Source organism: Rhinatrema bivittatum, chromosome 1 (assembly GCF_901001135.1).
Source record: "Rhinatrema bivittatum chromosome 1, aRhiBiv1.1, whole genome shotgun sequence".
NCBI classification, from domain to species: domain Eukaryota; kingdom Metazoa; phylum Chordata; class Amphibia; order Gymnophiona; family Rhinatrematidae; genus Rhinatrema; species Rhinatrema bivittatum.
In genome coordinates, this window is record NC_042615.1 from 425,875,518 (window position 1) to 425,897,797 (window position 22,280).

Consider the following 22,280-nt stretch of genomic DNA (forward strand, 5'->3'; position numbering starts at 1 on the left):
AGGGCTCCGATAAGTCCAATTGAGATGATGGACTGAAATAGGACTTAGGATTCATTCTCAACTACCCAAATGACTTCAACACTTAAATGTTCAAGCGCATGGACCTGGCTGCCCCTGCCTGAGAGGTGCTCTTGAACAGCCAATCATCCAGATTGGGAGTGCATGTTTTTCCCTGTCTGCAGAGGTGCACCACCACCACAGCCAGGTATTTTGTGAATATCCATGGGGCGGACACGAGCCCGAAAGGCAACACCCAATACTGGAAGTGCTGTTCCCCTACTATAAACCAGAGATACTTCCAGTGACCATGGAAAATCTCGATGTGGGTGTATGAAGATAGAGGGAGCATAGCAAAAGAGGAATCAAGGTGCCTAGGGAAACCATCGTGAACTTCTCTCTTTAGAAATTTGTTCAAGGCTCTCAGGTCTAGGATGGGACGAAGTCCTCCTGTTCTCTTTGGAATCAAGAAGTACCTGGAGAAAAATCCCTCCCTCTTTGCCATGGTGAAATGGGCTCCACCGCTCTGGCCATTATTTATTTATTTGTAGTTTTTATATACCGACATTTGTTTAGTAACATCACATTGGTTCACAATCAACTATACTTCGCAACAGAGCTAAAAAAACCCAAACATTTAGCGCCCGTGCTTTACAAAAGATATTTTAACTTTAGGATATAAGGGTAGGAACAGAAAGAAGGTTAGAGCGTAATAGAAAATAACTAAGAGAAAAGTTGGGAAATTAATTCAATTAAAATAGATAAATAATTTAAGGTTGACTTGAAAGCACAATGGGAGACATGGTTGCAATATAATTGGGGGACAACATATGTACACTCTATTAAATGGGATAAGGGGTATTATAGAACAGTAGAGGTAGGTAAATTTATTCACATATCACGTCATATATCAAAGATCTAAATACGGTAGAGCTAGACGCGATAGACAAAGAGAGAAATAACCGAAAGAGAGTGAATAGGGTACAGAAATAACATCAAATTAAGGGGGAACAACACTAAGGTTGTAAAAAATCATGGGGGAAGGAAAAGACTTATAATACATTGGGGGGGGGGGCAAGAGAAGGATGTATTGGGGAAGAGGGCATAACTGCGAGGTGGAGGGCAGATATAGAGCTTACACAAATGTGTGGGTATAAGTCTAGTAGGAAACAGAGATGCTGATAGATAATTGTATATAACTTAAGTATAAGTTTTTAAGAATAGCCAGGTTTTGAGTTTTTGTTTGAATTTTGTGGGCATGATTCCTGACAGAGATCAGGTGACATATTGTTCCAACATAGAGGCCCAGCTATGGATATGGCACGCTTTCTAGTTATGTCGAGTATGGTTGCTTTGTGAGAGGGTGTGTGGCAGCATGTTGTGTTCTGGGGGGGGGGTCTGGAGTGCTTGTGGAAGTGTAGGTCAATGTTGAGCCAGATCGTATTTTCGGTGTGTAGGGTCTTATATATTAAAGATAAGGTTTTGAACATAATCCTTTGTGCAATGGGGAGCCAGTGCAAATCTTTGAGGATGGGTGTAATATGTTCTGACCTTCGAGTGTTGGTGAGGATATGAGCTGCTGCATTTTGCAGCATTTGTAAAGGCAGTACGGAGGGTTTGGGTAGGCCTAGAAGGAGGGCGTTACAATAATCAACTTTTGAAAAATGAGGGATTGTAGTACGGTGCGGAAATCATGTTGATAAAGTAGAGGTCTTAGTTTTTTAAGTGTATGTAATTTAAAATAACCATCTTTTATAGTATTGTTAATGTGTTTTTTAAAGTTAAGGTGGTTGTCTATTGTGACTCCAAGATTTTTTACATTTTGTGTAAAGGCGAAAGAGGTGAGTAGTGTGTGAGTACATGCATCAATGGTATTTCCTTTCTGGGGGGAGATAATCATAATTTCAGTTTTATCCGGGTTGATAGCTAAGTTTATGCTTGTAAGGAGTGTGCTAATAGTTGCGAAGGCTGTGTCCCATGTTTTGAGGGCATTGTTAAGTGAGTTGGTAAAGGGGATGACGATTTGTACATCATCGGCATAGATGAAGTACAGGAGGCCAAGTTCCGAAAGTAGGTGACAGAGGGGGAGGATGTATATATTAAAGAGGGTAGAGGAAAGGGCAGATCCTTTCGGTACTTCGTGGTTTATATTATATGGTTGAGATTCGTGGTTTTCAAAGTTGACTTTATATTGGTGTCCTTGCAGGTAGGCTTCAAACCAGCGTAGGGGGGGGGGGGGGGGGGGGGTATCTGCTATGCCAATTTCCCTAAGCAGGGTAATGAGAATATTGTGGTTAATGGTGTCGAAAGCTGCAGATATGTCAAGCATGGCTAGAAGGTAAGATTGGCCCTTGTCAAATCCAGTGAGGATGGAGCTGGTGAGAGAGATGAGTAGGGTTTCGGTGCTCAGATGCCTGTGAAATCCAAATTGTGAAGGTGAAAGAAATTCATGTTTTTCCAAGGTGATCCGTGAGCTGCGCGCTTACAATTTTTTCTAGAATTTTTGCCAAGAGAGGTAGGTTGGAAATGGGTCGGTAATTAGTGAGGTCGGAGGCATCGGCTTTGGGCTTTTTCAGTATGGGTTTGATGATGGCTTGTTTAAGGGCGGTGGGGACTTCTCCAGAAACTAGGGAGCAATTGATAGTTTCTGGGATAGACAGTAGATGCTTTGTGGGTATGGTGTCACTAGAGTGTGTGGCAGGTTTCATTTTTCTTATGGTGTTTTCGATTTCTAGGGAAGTGGTGGGTTCAAAGGAATTGAAAGCGGCATGTGGGACTTGTGGGATGGTTTTAGTTGTGAGGTTATAGCTTGGAAAACGAGCCATGATTTTAGCTATTTTCTCATGAAAAAATTTGGCTAATTCCTCACTTTTGATGTGGGCATCTTTGTCAGAGGAGGGTGTGGTGCTGATTTTAGTCATTTGCGCTACATATGTAAAGACAGCATTTGCATTGAATTGCAAATCATGTATTCTTTTTGCATGGTATTTTTTTTTGTATTGAGGGTTTGCTCACAATATATGCATAAGGTTGCTCTGTAAGTGTTGCGTCATGTGAGCGAGGGGTCATTGCGCCAGTCTTTCTCCAATTTTCTGAGGGTGCGCTGTAACATTTTTATTTCAGGCGTATACCATGGTTTATGTGATGTATTGCGGTGGCTGATTTTTTTTGTACGTAAGGGGCAAATTTCATTGGCGATATTCTTGGAGAGTGAATTCCATGATGCAATTGCAGTGTTAATGTCTGAAAGGTCAAGATTGTGCAGATTTTTACTGAGTGCGTCAGTGAGGTCATCCATGGAGCATGATTTGCGAACCTGTATGGTATTACATTCCGGGAGTTTGGGTATGGTGGTCAGTTGCAAGGTGAGGGTAGTGTGGAGAAGGTGGTGATCTGACCATGGGACAGCTGTGCAAATGGGGTCACTTGCGGAGATGGTTCATTAATGAAAATCAAGTTTAGGGTATGGCCGGCTTGATGAATAGGGTTGGAAATAATTTGCGTGTATCCCATAGCTTTCAGGGCTGATAGAAAGGTTTCACAGGCGGGCGAGGATGGTAGAGAATCAACCTGTATATTGAAATCACCCAGAATGATAGCTGGTGTATTGATGTCAATGTTTTGGTGATAAATTCAATGATGGGAGATGGATTTTTTGCAAGAATACCTGGGGGTATATAAGCCAGACAGATTTGCAGGTGAGGGGATTTAAAAAGCCCAATTTCAAATTTTGGGGCAATTTGCACAGGATATGAGATTAGTTGTAATTCCTTTTTTGCAGCAAGCAGTAGCCCACCTCCCTTTTTTTTGGTCTTGGAATCGAGTAGATGTTATATATATCATTGGGCAATTGGTTAAGTAGGACAGTGTCAGTTTCTTTCAGCCAGGTTTCGGTTATAGCGCAAATATCGGGTTTATCGTCGAGTAGCATATCATGTAGTATGTTGGGTTTTTTTGTGACAGATTGCACATTAAGAGGGAGGAGAGCTCTGCTAGTAGTACTTCCTGATGCACTACCAGCCCACCATGATACCCAATAGATTTAATTGGTGCCCTTATTGGACAATGGACAGAACCCATTGGTCAGAGGTTACACTGGGTCACTAGTTCGCGAAGAACCGCAGCCTTCCCCTAATCAGAGGGTCCATTAGCCCGAGTACAGGCAACTGGCTGACACTCCCTGCAACCCAGTCAAAACCCTGTCCCTGGGTTTGACTGAGGACCCGGCTGGGGCTTGGGAGCTCTCTGCTGCCTGGGACAGACTTGAGAGCTCTGACGATGATGGGATCGAGGGAGCGGAAGATAGTATTTCCTTTGGAAAAGAAGGACTTCCTTGGCCCCTGCCTCAAAAGCCTCCTGGAAGAGGAGGACGGGTCTGGAACGCTGGCAGAGAGTTGTTGAAGGGTCTCATGATGGTCCCGAAGCTGGGCCACAGCGTCCCTCACCCTTTCTCCAAAGAGATTTTCTCCTGTATCTCCAGTCAAAGATCTGCGGCCTGTAGCCATGCCATTCTACAGGCACTGATTTCCTACTGCAGAGGCTCTTGATGCCATCTTAAAAATATCGTAGGCCGCATGGACCTAGTGTTTTCCACACTCTAAACCTTTGCACACCAGCGACATGAAGGTGTCTTGCTGCTGTTGAGGCAGCTACTCAACTGCCTCCTGCACCTGCTTCCAGATGTCCTGCGAATATTAGCTCATATACAGCTGATAGGCAGCGATGTGGGCAATAAGCATGGTGCCTTGGAACACCTTCCTCCCAAGAGCATCCATCGCTCTATGACTCTTCCCCATGGGCGCCAAGGAGCAAGTCCGAAAGCGCTTGGCCTCTTGAGGGTGGATTTGACCAAATTACACTCAACTCCATCCCCACTCCCTGGGAACGCTTCTGCTTATTTCAGGTAAACGTACATGCACATAGGCCCGACTTGCATAAATTTATGACCATAAAGGATGGGCAATTGTGTAAAAGGCCATATACCTGATTAAAGCAGTAACTTACCCACATAAACTGTTCTGAAAATTACTCCCATGATGCATGTCCCATATTTGTCCACCAGAAATGTGGTAACCTTATTCTTATCTTATCGTACCTTTAAATGATGTTTAAACACAAAGATATTGTTAGGAAAAAAAAAAAAAAAAAAAGAGAAGCCCATGAAGGGCTCCATTAGTTTCCTTGCTCCAGTCCTGTCTGTTCCCTGGTGTTTCAATTCCTTTTCCCAAGTCCTTCATTCCCCTTTTATTTCTGCCCCAGCCTTACTAGAGCAGGATTTTCTTCCCTAGGAAGAAGTTGTGGCAAAACAGGGTTTTCCATGCTTTGTAGATTGTTGTTCTGTCCTGTGACACTTTTCCCCAGAGAGCTCACTTCCTCTGTGTTGTGTTTTTGACCTCTGTATTGGCGTTCAAGCAGAGGCTTTGGATGCTTCTTTGATCAAACAACACATCCCAGCAACCTGAGTGCATGTAACATTGAAAAACCATACAGTGCCATTGGTCAGAAAGCAAACTTAATACTGTGTGCCTTGACAGGTCATGGATACGGAGAATTTGCCCTGAAGGGTCTGGAACTCTACAATCTTGGCTGGGAATACAGAGAGAACAGATCTCTGCGCAGAGGCCCTGTTCAGTTTCTGTGGACAATCTTTGCCTGACCTCCCCAAGCATGAGATAAGTAGGGAAATGTTTTGCTGTATAATCCTTATTTTACCAGTTTCTGTTTGCAGTTTAAATCTTATCTGTTCACTGTTCCTACTTTTTCTTAATAAATTTAGGCCTAGATTTATCATTTTGCTATAAGTTTCGCATGAACAGCGCCTGCGATTAAAAAAGGGGCGTGGTTAGGGTAATTTCTGAGTTACCGCAACACGTGCTATTTTAGCGCTTCACATAGGTATTTTACTGCAACCTGTGTTAAATTTATCACACCCGTAATATTTTCACTTCTCAAGCTGAGAAGTGCCAAGACAGGCATTTCCATGTTTTGGGCTGCTCCTGGTGAGGGAGAGGGAGATAGGAAGAGAGGGGGACTCTTTATAAGGCTCTTATAGTAATCAACTATTTATATCACTGTAGGAGGGTCAACTAGAATCTAGAGTTGAGATTTTGGTAGTGGTCTAGGGTTTGGGGACCAGTTTTACATGCACAGTCAGATGTACAAACAGCATAGTACACACCAGTGAACAATTGATGTGATTTGGAATGAGGAAAGGTACACAAAAGATGAGATATCTACAATGTACTCTCGCCCTAGCTTGATGGACTCTCTACCCTAGGTGCTATCAAGCAAGGGTGCCCTATCACGATTTGAAAAATGACCCAGTTTGTTAGCTCTGCCTGTCTTGGACTGACCAATGATGCTGGTATTGTGTATATTTGGTCTGTGAGTGTATCTCTAGGAACTGTGTGACCCTTGATTTTGAGAGGTCTATGTCCCTAGAAACCACCAGGGGATAGCTTGTGGGCGGGAAACTTGCCCATAGGCAAGCAGAAACTCAGTTGGTGGGTGGGAGGTTGCCAGCATAAAGCACATATACAGGAGCAGGCAGGCCTGCTCAGTGCTTGGTAGGATCCGCCAAGTGCCACAGGGTTACCCTGCATGAGTATTAGGGATGGCACTATGGTGTTATGTGACAGAAGTCAAGAGCTCCTTCTGTGGCTGGACAAGCTCCAGGGAAGACACAAGCATTCCCCCTTGCCTTTGCATAGTAGATGAGCAATGGTGGCAATTTCCTGTTGAGCTGGGAGTGGGAAGGATAATGCAGGGCTTTGACCAGCTCCTATGTATATAAAAGGTATGAAGGGAAGGAATTCCTGCTTCCTGTACATTAACTGTTTTTACTAACAAACCATGAAAAAAAAAAAGAACTTATCTATCCTTCTCCATATAAAACCAGAATGATCTGGGTTAAATAACAGAAGAGATAAAGACATGTATCTATAGCAAGAGATGTCAAAGTAGTATCTTTTTATTAAGCTAACTTAATACATTTGTGACTCGCTTACAAGAATTATGCTTCCTTGACATAGCAGACCTTGAAAAACTGCACTATGCACTGAAAAGTCAAAGCTCCAAGTACGAGCAAATTTGGGGTTGATATAGACGTTCTATGTTTAGCTTGAATTACCTGTTATTGTCATATCCTCCCTCTTGTATTGGACAAATTGTATTGTATTGCTGAGAAAATATTATGCCATCTGAGTGGACAGAGAACTTGCCTAAAAAACACTTATTAACTAAAGAGTTAAATAATTTATGCTTCCATCAGGTCAGCGCAAAATGTTAATGACCTGATGTAATATAATGTTCAAAAGCTAGTTACAAATCTACAACTTGTTTGTTGACTTTTATTCCTACACAGCAACTTTTGTCTGACAACCACTGCAATGTTTCATTCAACAATAATTTTTGTCCTTACAGCACACTTTCACTTAATTTTTTTTTAAATTCCTTTGCAGCAGATGAGAAATCAACTGCAAGTTTTACCTTCTATCTTTTCCAGTTTGGCAAGAGTCAGTCCAATTGCATTGGGACGATGAGGGCTTCTGGTAGAGAAGATTCCAGTCTTTGCTCCGTTCAGTCTAGGAGGTTGTACTTTTGCCTTACAACTCAGGTGACCATTTTTATGAAAAACAAATAAAATCCTATTTGAAAGAAATAAAAGGAGTTAAAAGCACATGGAGCTAATGAACATCTCTCAAAATGCTCACATCCCATTTTGGGTAGAAGCAATGGGACATTATCTTTACAAGTGATTCATTTCTAAAAGTCTACTCACGGCGATTTCAATTCTGCAAAGTTCTTTGCTGAGCAAACAAGCCAATAACCAGGATATGTTTAGCCCCTGATATTTTTTGCTCCTTCTCCAGAAAGATACCCAGGGGCAGCTTAGAGTATGTTCTACTCCCTACAGGGAAGATTTATACCTGCATTTTTTTTTTTTGCATACCTCGGAAAGTCCCAGAATTGAGGTCTTTATTATCTAGGAATGATACTGAATACTCTGAGATCCAAAAAGCAAATTTCTTACTATACTGCCATTTATTCTCTGCAAAAAAGGCCACCTTACAACTAGAATCAACCCAATCGTCCAAGTTATGGTTTTCTGTACACCTAAGCAGCATAGTGAAAAACAAATCAAGCAAATGACTTATATTGCAAGCTGGCTGCTATAGAGTATTAACCAATATGGGCTGCTTTTTAAACAAGCATTTTACAAAGAGACGGGAGAATAGAAATTATTCAGGAATAGGCAGATAAGCACAGACACTCAGTACTTAGGACGGTACAGTAGAGTAGTCCATGAACTACACATCACAATAAGCATATTGATAACACCATGTATGATAAATTTACCCGTGAAAATACCTTCGGTACACTCGGTCATGACCCACTTCTCTAAAAATTATTTTGTCTAATGATATATTGTAACCGAACCTTTGATGGCACCTGTTAGAATGTACTATAGTACACTTTTACCTACATTAAATATGTGCCTACATGTAAACCGTTGCGATGGTATATATCTTAGCGACGGTATAGAAAAAAAGATTTTAAATAAATTTAAATAAATTTATTTATTTAACTGCATGGCTTAACACCACCTTCATAAATAATTCTTAGTAATTCTGTCTCCATGGGAGGCAAAAGCCATGTGTCTGGACTGATTTGTGGTATTCCAGGAACGAAAATTAGCAGGTAAGAACCAATTTTTCTTTGACAGCACTTGGGACAGCACCACCTTCATAAATAATTCTTAGTAAGAATTATTTATGAAGGTGGTGTTAAGCCATGCAGTTAAATAAATAAATTTATTTAAATTTATTAAAAATCTTTTTTTCTATACCGTCGCTAAGATATATACCATCGCAACGGTTTACATGTAGGCACATATTTAATGTAGGTAAAAGTGTACTATAGTACATTCTAACAGGTGCCATCAAAGGTTCAGTTACAATATATCATTAGACAAAATAATTTTTAGAGAAGTGGGTCATGACCGAGTGTACCGAAGGTATTTTCACGGGTAAATTTACATGTTGCTCATGTACATATACTGTATATTTCATTACATATTGGTTTTCCCAAGTGCTGTCAAAGAAAAATTGGTTCTTACCTGCTAATTTTCGTTCCTGGAATACCACAAATCAGTCCAGACACATGGCTTTTGCCTCCCATGGAGACAGAATTAAATCTTTACTGACACTGCTACTTAACAATGTGCTACCTGTAGTCCCTCAGTATGACCTATACCCTAGCCAAGTTGAGATAAACCAACTTCACTCCCCACCCCCAAATGGAGCAGAAGAAAAGGGATTCAGTTTGCAGGCTTGACCATCATCTACAGAGAGGACTAAAACTCCCAAACCGAAAAAAATTTCTTTACTAGCTACACTCCACAAACAAACAGAGGTCTTTCCAGAGAGGGCGGGGCTCTAGACTGATCTGGGGTATTCCAGGAATGAAAATTAGTAGGTAAGAACCAAAATTTTCCTTTCCTGTTTATACCCCAGATCAGTCCAGATGCATGGGATGTATCCAAGCTCCCCTAAACTGGGCAAGAACTTGAAAAAGCTGCTCACAGCTCACACTCTCCAAAACCAGCTGCTTCTGGTGCCCAAACATCAGCAATGCCTTGTGAAAATTTGTACAGAATACCCAGTCACTGCCCGACAGATCCCCTGCGAGGACACCAACTGACACTCAGCCCAGAACGCCACCTGCGCCCTAGTGGAATGTGTCCGAAGCCTTACAGAAATAGGATGCCCCTTGCAAATATAAGCAAACAATGGCCTCCTTTAGCCAGCGAGCCATAGTGATTTTAAAATCTTTTCACTCTTTTTCGTTCCTCCAAACTTAACGAAAAGATGATGAACCTTTGAAAACGGTCCGAGACCTTCAAGTAGGGTAGCAGTATCAAAAGTCCAACAAGAGAAAGTCTGCACATGTGGAGCAGAAGATTCTAAAAACTGAAGGAAAGCATCCCCACTGGACAATGGCTGAAGCTCTGAAACCTCCTGGCTAAACAAATAGCCACTAGGAAGATTACTTCCTGCATAAGGTCCTTTAGGGACACCTTCCTCCACAGCTCAAACAGAGGACCTCAGAGAACCAGTCACACCAGATCAGGGTTCCACGAGGTGGGACACTTGCCTCACCTGCATGCGCAAATGCTTTACTCCTCAAAGAAAACAGACCACAACCTGTTTCAAAGCCATGGTTACCATGTGTACCTTATCTCTGAAACAGCCCTAAGCTGCCACCTCAACCTTTAAGGAATTGAATGCAAGCCCTTTTGGAAGACTGTGTTGCAAACCCCCCCCCCCCAAAAAAAAAAATGCAAAATGTGAGACAGACAATGTGGAAAAACACTTTTTCTGAGACACCATGTCTCAAACACCTTCCACTCCCTAAACATAAGCCGGAGAAATGGAAGGTCTCCTAATCTGCAACTAGGTGGAAGTGACTTCTTCTGAATAGCCCTTTTGCAATTTAAAGGTTCCCTTCACATACCAAGCTGTAAGACCAACATGAGATACCAGATCCAAGACTGGTCCTTGATGCAATAATTTGGGACAATGCCAGAGCCTTAAGAGTACCATCCACCAACAGATTTACTCAGTTAGTAAACCACGAGCGACATAGCCACTCTGGATCTACGAGGATCACTATCCCTGGGTACATCTCGAAACATCTTAGCACCCAACCTATTAGTGGCCCAGAGAGGAAAGACGTACAAGAGAATCCCATGGGGCCACAGAAGAACCAGAGCATTGAGCCCCTCCACTCAGATCTCCTACCTGTGACTGAAAAAAATGGGATGCTTTGACATTCTACTTTGATGCCATCAAGCCCAGCTGCAGAATGCCAAGTGAAGCAAGTGAGTGCCCTCGCCTTTTCCTTCAGCTCCCGTTCTCAGAGGTCCAGCACCAGTCAAACTAAGAAAGTCCACCTGAATGTTGTCCACGCCTGCGGCAAAGAACTCTGCTAGCACTACTAGATATGACTCTGTCCAGTGGAAAGGCTCATGAGCTTCCCGAGAGGCCATTGAAACTCCTGGTCCCCCCTTGTCAAATGATGTAAATTATCATTTGTTACAGCATCTGATAGGACTGTCACCACTTGATTGTGCAACCGTGGAAAAAAATGCAATACATTTGTGAACCATCCTCTTCTCCAAATGACTGACCGACCGCAATGTCGCCTAATCCTGGCAAATGGCTTCTTAGACTTACAGACAGGTATTTGTGATTACTACAACCCCTTCCGGGATCTCCAAATCTTATGACCCTCTCCAAAGTGGCCCGGGGGGAGGGGGGAAGCTAAGATGGTGGCTTGACCGTTTGCACGGCTCTGCACACTCTCGGGTATTCATGTAAAGTTTCCTAATCTTGTTACTTAAAATGCCTCCGAAGAAGAAAGGGAGCGTGAGAACGTACCCCTTGCATTCTACAGCTCTACCCGGGCAGAAAACGAAATTGCAGTGCACCGGAACGACTTTGCAAAGTGGGGCTAATGATCCAGCTGTCGAGATTGGTGGAGGAGAACCTGTCCCGGCCTTGAAGGAAGTTTCGCTTAGCCCCCTGAATGAAAGTCCACTGCCAGTTGCACAGGCTACCATGTCGCCATGCTCTGCTTGGAACCCAGAAGAGAGAACCCATATTATAGAGGATGAGGGAGCTGCGCCATTGGAATCTCCCATGCTTAGTTCCTCTAGAGCAAATGGGAGAGATGCCGGTGTTTTAGAGCTGGTTGGAGCGACTGGTCAGGCACAAGTGGAGATGAGGGGCCTGTAATTGATCCCCTTCTTTTTGCCAGCACAATTGCTGTAACTCAGAAACCTGCGGTGGTCACCCTAGAATCTTTATAGGATCTAACATCATCAATGGCTAAAGTATTTACTGACTGCTCGTTGAAAATTAACTTATCTCAGCAAGTGGATATTATTTGTAAGAACAGTGATTTTCATCAGCAGGAAACTCTAGAAAAGTTTAAAAATGTGGAAGTGGAATTACACCATGTAAAAGGAATTCAGTCTATTATGCAAGACCGTAGAGCTATAAATAGGAAGGAGAAATTTATAGAGAATGCTCTGAGACACTTAAATTTTCGAGTTTTAAACTTTCCCAGGGTTGTGAGAGAAATCCCTCGTTACCCTCAGAAGATATTTCCTTGAAGTATTGGCGTATACAACAGAATCTGCTCCCCCCTGGACAAAGTGTATTTTTTGCCAACTCGCTCTAATATGTAATTTCAAGCCTTCCCTCTTGATTTAGAGAATTTAACTGCTTTCTTAGAGTCATCTAATTGTGAAGTAACTGAAAGAGCTACTCTTGATATCTTTTTTCACTGAAAAAGATCTGAGTGACATAATGAGGTTATTTTACAAAATCTAATACTCTCTTTATGGGTCAAAAATTCAGGATTTTTCCTGATTTGACTAAGTCTACTCAGATGAGAAGGAAAGGTTTTCTGGCTTTACGCCAAGAAACTTTAGCTCTTGGTGCAACCTTTTTTCTGAGGTTTCCCTGCAAGTGCATTAAGTATAATAGAGATAATTATGATTTTTTTCTTCCGGAACAGTTAAAGAGCTTTATAGATTTCAGGAAGGTTATGCTACAAGTTAGCAATACCTAGGTTAATTCATCATACTGGATATAATGCACATTGTATTGAGTTATGTCTTTGCTCTATTAAGGATTTCCTATTGTTAGTCTCCTTTTATTTTTTCCAATGCTAGCTCCCCCTTCCATTATTGTGGTCTAATGGGTAAAAAAGATAGAAGGGAAAGATTATCTTGATATTGTAATGTCTTTACTTTGTATTTCCATAATTTTCTTTGTGAATACCATATTGCTGTACAAAGTGGATACTTTGCTTGAAGTTGTAAAAAATAAAGAATTGTAAAAAAAAAAAAAAAACACCAAAGTGGCCCAAGGTAACCACTAGGTTTAAAAGATAAGTGAAAATAGCTCTCGTTACTGTTTTTATGAAACATGTTTGTTTGATGCGGTGACCTGATTGAGGGATCTTCCCAGGACTGTGTGTAAAGAAAAGGAAAACTATAAATATCACTAAAATTAAATAAAAGCGGACCAGAAGGTCAGAAAACTTGGCTGTCATTTGAAAAGTTGTGCCTATGAAGGTCCTACACAAATAGCTGAATTAATACATTAAGATTTTACTGAGAAACATTGTGGTGTGATTGATAGTTTTGTAGCGTTGCCTCAGATTACTGTGTGGTTTGGGCTGTTTTTGAGTCTTTAATTCCTACCCACCCCATTATTTGATACACAGATTTTGACTTTTATTGGGAAGAAATTCTTCAAAATAAAACTCAATTAGGGATTTACGAGAAAGTGCAATTATCTCTGATTTTAGCAAAATGATTACTTTTAATCCTACCGAACTAGCACAAAGGGCACCTAATAAATGAAAGAGAATTAAATTTTGATTAAGTGTTCCCATTCTTTGAACAGCTTCAATTTTAGCAACTCAAGAAAATTAAGATACAGATAGAAGTCCAGCAGCAAGATGGGGGGTATTCAGTCTTTTGTACTGAATTTCATATAAATGATTACCTTCCAGTTGGACAGAAGTTATATATGCACCCGATGCAAAGAGCTCCTGGCTCTCAGAATTTGATTTCGATCTCTGGAGGCCAGAGTGGCAGATCTGGAGTAGCTGAGGCAGCCAGAGGAATAGAGAACAGACCTTCAGGGACATAGCAAAGTGGTCCCCAACAGTCTTGCAGTCCTTATGCTGCACTAGAGGAGTAAGGTCACCTGGAAGGAGACTATTAACTTGGTGTGTCAGGAAGTGATCCTGTAGCTAGGACCTGCCCACTAATTGATGCCTTTATCCTCACACTAAAAATGTATCTCTATGGGCACGTGCCCAGGAGGGAAAGGTTAGGACTGCTGTTGTAGTTGGTAATTCAGTCACTGTGGATATCCTTACAACTAGTGTGACTGGATGATAAGATCAACTGCTCTGTTAGACCTGAACCCCAACAAATGAAGACGTACTCAGCCGCAGATTTATAAACATGGCTGCACTTAGGCATGCAGACAGCCAGCTTTCCCCCACCAAAGGATGGCACGACACCATAGCTATCAATGTGCACATCATTGAGCAGGTCCCTAGAATTCAGTTCTGCAGTATGTGAGCATTAAATGAAATAAAATAGGCGACATGCAGAAGATAGATGACTACAGGTTCTTACATACTCTGCCTATTGGCAAATACATCCCTGAAACTACTTACAGTTGCATTACTATCTCATAAATTCACTTACCACACATGTGAAAAATGCTCTAAGCCTATCAAGGAATGTTCTGGATTGTTAAAGACACTTTTGTTTATTGTCAAGCGAGCACGTGACATCCTGCAAACTGTTGGCTGTCGTGGAGTTCCATTCTTTGCTGAGAAACATGAGTCTATATAACCAATTGGAATAGTTACGATGTTCCCTATGGGGGAAAAAAATAAATAAATCAGGGTTTTTAAGGAAAGTAGCATGGATCAAATAAAAATGACTACACTGGATCAGTGATGGCAAACTTCAATCACTAAGAGCCATAAATAAAGTCTGGTTTTCAGAATAGCTAAACAATACAAATTAACCTGGTTCTTGAAACAAATTATAACCACATTTATCTTATTGTGGTAATTCTGAGAATCTGGAAAACAATTCATAAAGACAGGACTGGAGAATATCTGGGCACCAAGTCACCTGGGAGCATAACATTTGCTAAGTGGCACCTGTCACCAATGTTAGTGGCCCACACCAAGCCAAGCAGCAAAAGTTGTTCATGTCAAAGATCCAGCCAGAAACTGCTGCCTCGAATGTCTTAGGGGTGACTGAGGCTATAATTATTGCTGTCCCCAGCCAAGAATCCACTGTGGTCAACAGAAGAACCCAGACCAAGACATTTTGGCCTGTGCTAGTGTGCTGGGATTGAGGAGAATGCACTCAGGGAAGAAAGGAAAAGGGCAGAGAATGCATGAAAGGAAGAGAAGCAAAAAGAGGTAGGAATAGTGTCTGGGAGTAGGAGAGAGCAAAGAAAAGAAAAGAAAAATGAAAAACAGAAAAAACTAGACAAAAAATAAAGAGCAAAACGAGACAAAGAAAAGTCAAACTGGGAAAAAAAAGAAAAAAATTTGCTGACTCCTAAAAATGTTTGCCTGGCATCTAAGTCTTCAAACTATGTTTCCACATGGGGGAATCCTGCCAGGAGAAGTGCTTTGGGGCTTCTAAGATGCAACAATGCTGTTTTTCCTTTAAATGATCATACGTACTTCACTCTCTGGAGCTGGCTGGGACCCATTTCAGCAGAGACTCTGCAGTTTGTCGCTGTGCCCCTGCATGCAAATTTCTCCCCGACTCACTGCTGCTTCTATCAGTGGCAAAGATGAGGAAAAGTAGGATGTTTCCTTCTGCATCTCTCCCTGCTCAGGGTCCCACATATCAACATGCGCAGTGTTTTGTGGCCCGGTGTGACCCGAATTTAGAGACCTCTTATTTTTTTTTTTGGGGGGGGGGGGGGGGGGGGGGGGGGAGGGTCTCGAGTCCAGGCCCTAGTCGCTTTTTGATTGAGAGTCCACCCGGTCTTTGCCAAGTGAAGGAGCTCATGACACGTCCACGCCCAATACTTTGGATGTTGGAGGATTAGACAGAACAATTTTGGAAACTGGATCAAGAGTACTGAAATCTAAAAGGATTCTAGTAGACTTGGGAGGGGCGGTTACCCTATTGGCCTCATTTTGTAAACAGCAAGATAAAAACATGATATTCCAGAGATAAAGAGCATCTATTCTGTGGGCAGAAAGTTCAATTATTTCCTGATGTGTCTAGAGCAGGAGTGGGCAATTCCAGTCCTCGAGGTCCACAAATCAGTCAGATTTTCAGGATATCCCTAATGAATATGCATAAAATATTTGCATACAACTGAAGCCATCAAGGCCAGCATCCTGTTTCCAACAAAGGCCAAACCAGACCACAAGAACCTGGCAAGTACCCAAACACTAAGGAGATCCCATGCTACTGATGCCAGTAATAGCAGAGGCCATTCCCTAAGTCAACTTGATTAATAGCAGTTAATGGACTTCTCCTCCAAGAACTTATCCAAACCTTTTTTAGATCCCAGCTATACTAACTGCACTAACCACGTCCTCTGGCAACAAATTCCAGAGCTTAATTGTGTGTTGAGTGAAAAAGAATTTTCTCCGATTATTCTTAAATGTGCTACTTACTAACTTCACGGAGTGCCCCCTAGTCCTTCTATTATCCTAAAGTGTAAATAATCAATTCACATCTACTCGTTCAAGACCTCTCATGATTTTAAAGACCTCTATCATATCCCCCCCCTCAGCCGTCTCTTCTCCAAGCTGAACAGCCCTAACCTCTTCAGCCTTTCCCCATAGGGGATGGAACAGCTCCCCTATATCATTTTGGTCGCCCTTCTCTTTATATTCTCCATCACAACTATATCTTTTTTGAGATGTGGCAACCAGAATTGTACACAGTATTCCAGGTGCAGTCTCACCATGGAGCAATATAGAGGCATTATGACATTTTCCATTTTATTAACCATTCCCTTCCTAATAATTCCTAACATTCTGTTTGCTTTTTTGACTGCCGCAGCACACTGAGCCGAAGATTTTAAAATTATCCACTATGATGCCTAGATCTTTTTCCTGGGTGGTAGCTCCTAATATGGAACCTAAGATTGTGTAACTACAGCAAGGGTTATTTTTCCCTATATGCAACACTTTGCACTTGTCCACATTAAATTTCATCTGCCATTTGGATGTCCAGTCTTCCAGTCTCGCAAGGTTCTCCTGCAATGTATCATAATCTGCTTGTGATTTAACTACTCTGAATAATTTCAGTTTATAGTTTTTATTATCTATGCAGACTATTTTTTCTGTGAGATTATATGTTATAAGGACAATCATTTATTTCCTTGATATGATCCTTATTTGAATATTGCTTATGATTATTTGACTTAATTTAATTCTTTATTGATTTAAGAAATATACATTTCCACCAGGTTCTCTGGAACTGTCCTTAAATAGTTTACATCTTATTTATCTGACCAGCCATAGCTCCTTGGCATTGAATTTCTACCACAGTTCCTCAAGGCTCTGCACTATGTGGCACTTTTTAACATTTACTTGACCCCCCACCCCCACAAACTGTTAGCCTGCTTGGGTATCAATAATAAACAATATGATATACAGTTTTTTGTGCCCAAGCAGAAATCATGTCTACTGCAAATGAGTTTTTAAGTATCTGTTTTGCAACTATCAGAGCCTGGCTCAAGGCAATCATCTTGCACTCAGTCTTGATAAGACCAAGATTATGATCTTAAGTAGATTTCCTCGGAATGATGCTCTTTAGTTTTGAGAATCTCAAAATTAAAAAGTTTCTACCATAATCTTGGTATTATCCTTGATCCTGAGTTGTCAGTGAAGCCTCAAAATTAGTTCCCTGGTGAAATCATCCGAGGATGCTACATAGGTTAAAACCCTTACTACTACTTATGACTTTAGGACTACCATGCAGGCTCCAATTCTTAATGAACTAGATTACTGCAATTCTCTGCTCATAGGCCACCAGCTAACACGCTGAGGGCTCTTCAAGTGGGACAAAACCCAGCTATAGAATGTTAATTGAGCCTGGTCCCTGTGAATATATATCTAATTCTATTCTTTACATTGGCTCCCTTTGTTGTGGTGTATTAGGTACAAAATTGTCCTGCTGGTTTTTAAACTTCTACATCATGGCAGCTCTCCTTGGGCAAACAATTTTGAAATTTTATGTCCCTACCTGGATGGAAAAATGACTTACCTGATAATTTCATTTTCCTTAGTGTAGACAGATGGACTCAGAACCAATGGGTATAGTGTACTCCTGATAGCAGATGGGAGACGGAGTCCGATTTCAAAGCTGACGTCAGCCTACATATACCCGTGCAGGAAGCTTAGCTCTTCAGTATTCTCCTCGAAAATCAATTGTGGATATATGTGTGCTCTAATAACTTGATTAACCAGGACTGGTTCAACTGATTTCCAAATTGGAGACCGCCAGTGCACTCAACCGAATAACGCAGACACCCGGCAACTAGGGTGTCTTGAACTAGGGGTAATACCTGGCTTATCCGTGCTTGTCACCCGAGTTTTCTGGATTCCGGGGCAGCCATGGGTGGGATGCTGAGTCCATCTGTTTACACTAAGGAAAACAAAGGAAAACAAAATTATCAGGTAAGTAATTTCTCCATTTCCTAGCGTGTAGCCAGATGGACTCAGAACCAATGGGATGTACAAAAGCTACTCCTGAACAGGGCAGGAGGCTGCCCTTGGCCCACTTAGTACTGCTTTTGCAAATGATGTGTCTTCCCGGGCCTGGACATGGAGGCGGTAGATCCTGGAGAAAGTGTGTATGGAGGACCACGTCGCCGCCCGACAGATCTCGGCAGGCAACAGCATCTTGGTTTCTGCCCAGGACACAGCCTGGGCCCTTGTAAAATGGGCCTTGACTTATAGAGGTGGAGGCTTCCCTGCCTCTACGTAGGCCGCCTTGATTACTTCTTTGATCCAGCAGGCTGTAGTTGCCCAAGAGGTCGCTTCCCCCTGTTTCTTTCCACTGAGAAGGACAAATAGGTGGTCAGTCTTTCGCACAGATTCCGATCTTTTCAGGTATCGGACTAGGAGTCTGCCGACATTTAGATGGCGAAGACTGTGTGAGTCTTCCGAATCCTTGTATTCATCTGGAGATGGTAGAGAGATGGTTTGGTTTAGATGAAACTGAGAAACCACTTTCGGTAGAAAGGAGGGGACAGTGCGTAATTGTATGGATCCCGGTGTGAACCTGAGGAACGGTTCCCAACAGGACAGCGCTTTAAGCTCTGAGATGCAACAGGCTGAACATATTGCCACTAGGAATGCAGTCTTCAGGGTCAGGAGCCATAGTGACAGACCATGCATTGGTCTGAAGGAAGTTCCTGCTAAGAAGTCTAGTACTAGATTGAGATTCCATAGGGGCACCGGACACTTTAAGGGTGGTCGGATTTGTTTGACCCCTCTCAGGGAGCGGAAAACATCTGGATGGGTTGATACGCTGATGCCGTCCAACTTGGCTCTGAAGCAGGCCAGCGTGACCACCTGAACCTTGAGGGAGTTGAGGGACAACCCCTTGTTCAAGTAGTCCTGCAGAAATTCCAGGGCCTTGGGAATTTTGACTGTCCGCTGAAGGATCTCGCGGTCCTCCCACCAGGCTTCAAATACTCTCCATATTCGTATGTAAGCTAGTGATGTGGAGAACTTGCGTGCTCGAAGTAAGATTTCAATCACTGCTTTTCTTCAGGCGAGTCCTCTCAAGGGCCAGACCATAAGAGAGAATCGAGTCAGGTCATCGTGGAGGATCGGTCCTTGTCTGAGAAGGTCCCTCTGAGGAGGTAGGCACAGAGGGTTCCCCACAAGAAGTCTTCGCATGTTTGCGTACCATGGCCTTCTTGGCCAATCCGGGGCCACTAGAAGTACTAGTCCCCTTTGGTATTCTATCTTGCGGATGATCTTGCCCAGTAGTAAATGTTCCTTGTTTTAAAATGTTCCTTGTATTCGCTCCCAAGCGACTGTTCTGTTTTCAATGTAAACCGGTGTGATCTGTATTCTATACAGGGACGTCGGTATATAAGAATTTAAAAATAAATAATATAATAAAATAGTAGTGGCCATGGGGGGGGGGAACGGCGTACAGCAGGTCTTCCTGTGGCCAGGTCTGGACAAGGGCGTCTATTCCCTGGGATTGCGGTTCTCGTCTGCGGCTGAAGAACTTGGGCGTTGGACCGGGTTGCCAGTAGATCCATGGCTGGGGTTCCCCAGCGGTTTACTATCAACTGGAAGGCTGTGGTCGACAGCATCCATTCCCCTGGGTCTAGACTCTCTCTGCTGAGGTAGTCCGCAGAGACATTGTCTTTTCCTGCGATGTGTGAGGCTGAGATGCCTTGTAGGTTTGTTACTGCCCACGCCATGAGGGGGTCTATCTCCAGGGACACCTGCTGGCTACTGGTTCCTCCCTGGCGGTTGATGTAGGCAACTGTAGTGGTGTTGTCGGACATGACTTTGACAGACTCGCCCCGGAGTCTGTGGCTGAATCGTAGACAGGCTAGTCTGACAGCGCGGGCTTCCCGCCGGTTTATGTTCCACCCCGCCTCTTCCTTGTCCCATTGTCCCTGGGCTGTCAGTTTCTGAAAGTGGGCTCCCCACTCTCGCAGGCTCGCATCCATGGTGAGGAAGATCCAGTTCGGTGGGGATAGTCTTACTCCCTTGCTCAGATGGTCCTCCTGTAGCCACCATTGGAGCAGGGGCCGAACCTCTGCTGGTAGCTGGAGGTGAATGGAGTAGTTCTGGGACATCGGGTTCCATCGTGACAGTAGGGAACGTTGTAGTGGGCGCATGTGGGCCCTTGCCCATGGAACGACCTCCAGGGTTGATGTCATAAGACAGAGGACTTGGAGGTAGTCCCATACCTTGGAGCAAGCATAGTTCAACGGTTTTCGTAGCTAGCCCATCAGTTTCCTTCTCCTTGGAAGGGGAAGGACAACCTTGTCTTGTTTGGTGTCGAACCGGACTCCCAGGTACTCTAGCGATTGGGAGGGCTGCAGGCAGCTCTTGGTTGTGTTGACAACCCACCCAAGATTCTGCAGTAAGATTCTTGACTCTGGTGGTCACCTGGTGACTTTCCTCTGGAGATTTTGCCCTGATCAGCCAATCGTCCAGGTAAGGGTGATTGAGGATTCCTCCTTTCCTCAGTGTTGCCACCACTACCACCATGATTTTGGTGAAGGTCCGAGGGGCGGTAGCTAGTCCGAAGGGTAGCGCCCAGAACTGGTAATAATGGTCCAGTATCGCAAAGCGTAGGAAGCGCTGATGGTCGTGATGGACCGGGATGTGGAAATAGGCTTCAGAGAGATCCAGTGAAGTCAGGAATTCTCCGGGCTCTACTGCCCTAATGACTGAGCATAGGGTTTCCATGCAGAAGTGTGGTACCCTCAGGTAACGACTGACGGTCTTGAGGTCCAGGATGGGCCGGAACGTTTCTTCCTTCTTGGGAACGATAAAATAGATGGAATAGTGACCAGTATTTTGTTGGTGCGTGGGCACCGGGGTTATCGTCTTTAGGCTGAGTAGTTTTGCCAGTGTGGTTTCCACTGCCGTCCTCTTGGAGACGGAGTGGCATGGTGATCCACAGCATCCCTCCAGACAAATTTGTGAGAAGTCCAGATAGTATCCCTCTCAAATGATGGTTAGGACTCACTTGTCTGACGTTATCTCGACCCATCTTTGGTAGAAGAGGGTAAGTCTGCCCCCTATGACTTCTTCCTGTGGATGGGTCTGCTGATTCTCATTGTGGGGGGCGGCCGGAGCCTGTGCCTGAGCCTGCTCCCCTCTTATTGTGTCTTTCCGAAAGGACTGGGCCCTGCCTGCGGGGCGAGGTGCTTGGTAGTATGTATTCTTGTACAGTCTAAAGCGCTGGGCTCCTCTGCCTTTGATTCTTCGAGTGTGGGGGGGGAGGGGGGGAGGAATGCTGGTTTCTTTTGTTCCTATCCTCCGGAAGACAAGGTACTGGAGATTCGCCCCATTTGTTGGATAACTTCTCCAGTTCGCTTCCAAACAAGAGGGATCCTTTAAAGGGCATTCTCGTGAGGTTCAATTTGGAGGTCGCGTTGGCCGACCAATTTCGGAGCCATAGTTGTCTTCTGGCTGCCACTATGGAGGAGACGCCCCTGGCTGAGGTGCGCACTAAGGGCGGATTTTAAAACCCCTGCGCGCGTAAATCCAGCAGGATTTACGCGCGCAGGGCCCTTGCGTGCCGGCGCGCGTAAAGCCCCGGGACGCGCGTAAGTCCCGGGGCTTTCGAAACGGGGAGGGAGGGGGCGTGTCCGGGGGCATTCCCGAAATGACGCGGTGTTTCGGGGGCGTGCCGTGGCGTTTCGGGGGCGGGCCCGGGGCGTGGCGCCGGCCCAGGGGCGTGGTCGAGGCCTCCGGACCACGCCCCCGGGACCGGAGGACGGAGCGGGGCTGCCGGCGACGTGCGCAAAGTTACGCCTGCTGAAAGCAGGCGTAACTTTGCCGACAAAGATAAGGAGGGGGGTGGGTTAAGTAGGGGAAGGGAGGGGAAGGGAGGGGAAGGGAGGAGAAAAGTTCCCTCCGAGGCCGCTCCGAAATCGGAGCGGCCTCGGATGGGACAGGCAGGCCGCGCTGGGCTCGGCGCG

General features: G+C 43.9%; 1 protein-coding gene across 4 annotated transcripts in view; it reads right to left on the reverse strand.

Annotated features, from left to right (window-relative positions):
* The window catches only part of TRMO (tRNA methyltransferase O), an 83,182-nt gene that overhangs the window by 52,036 nt on the left and 8,866 nt on the right, over positions 1–22,280 (reverse strand). For all 4 annotated transcript variants that reach the window (XM_029603784.1, XM_029603764.1, XM_029603754.1 and 1 more), the window contains exons 2-3: positions 14,297–14,471; positions 7,486–7,643 (exon numbers count right to left, since the gene is read on the reverse strand). In XM_029603784.1, coding sequence (XP_029459644.1) covers positions 7,486–7,643; positions 14,297–14,385 — 247 coding nt within the window. In that variant the 5' untranslated portion in view covers positions 14,386–14,471. The remainder of the gene's footprint in view (positions 1–7,485; positions 7,644–14,296; positions 14,472–22,280) is intronic.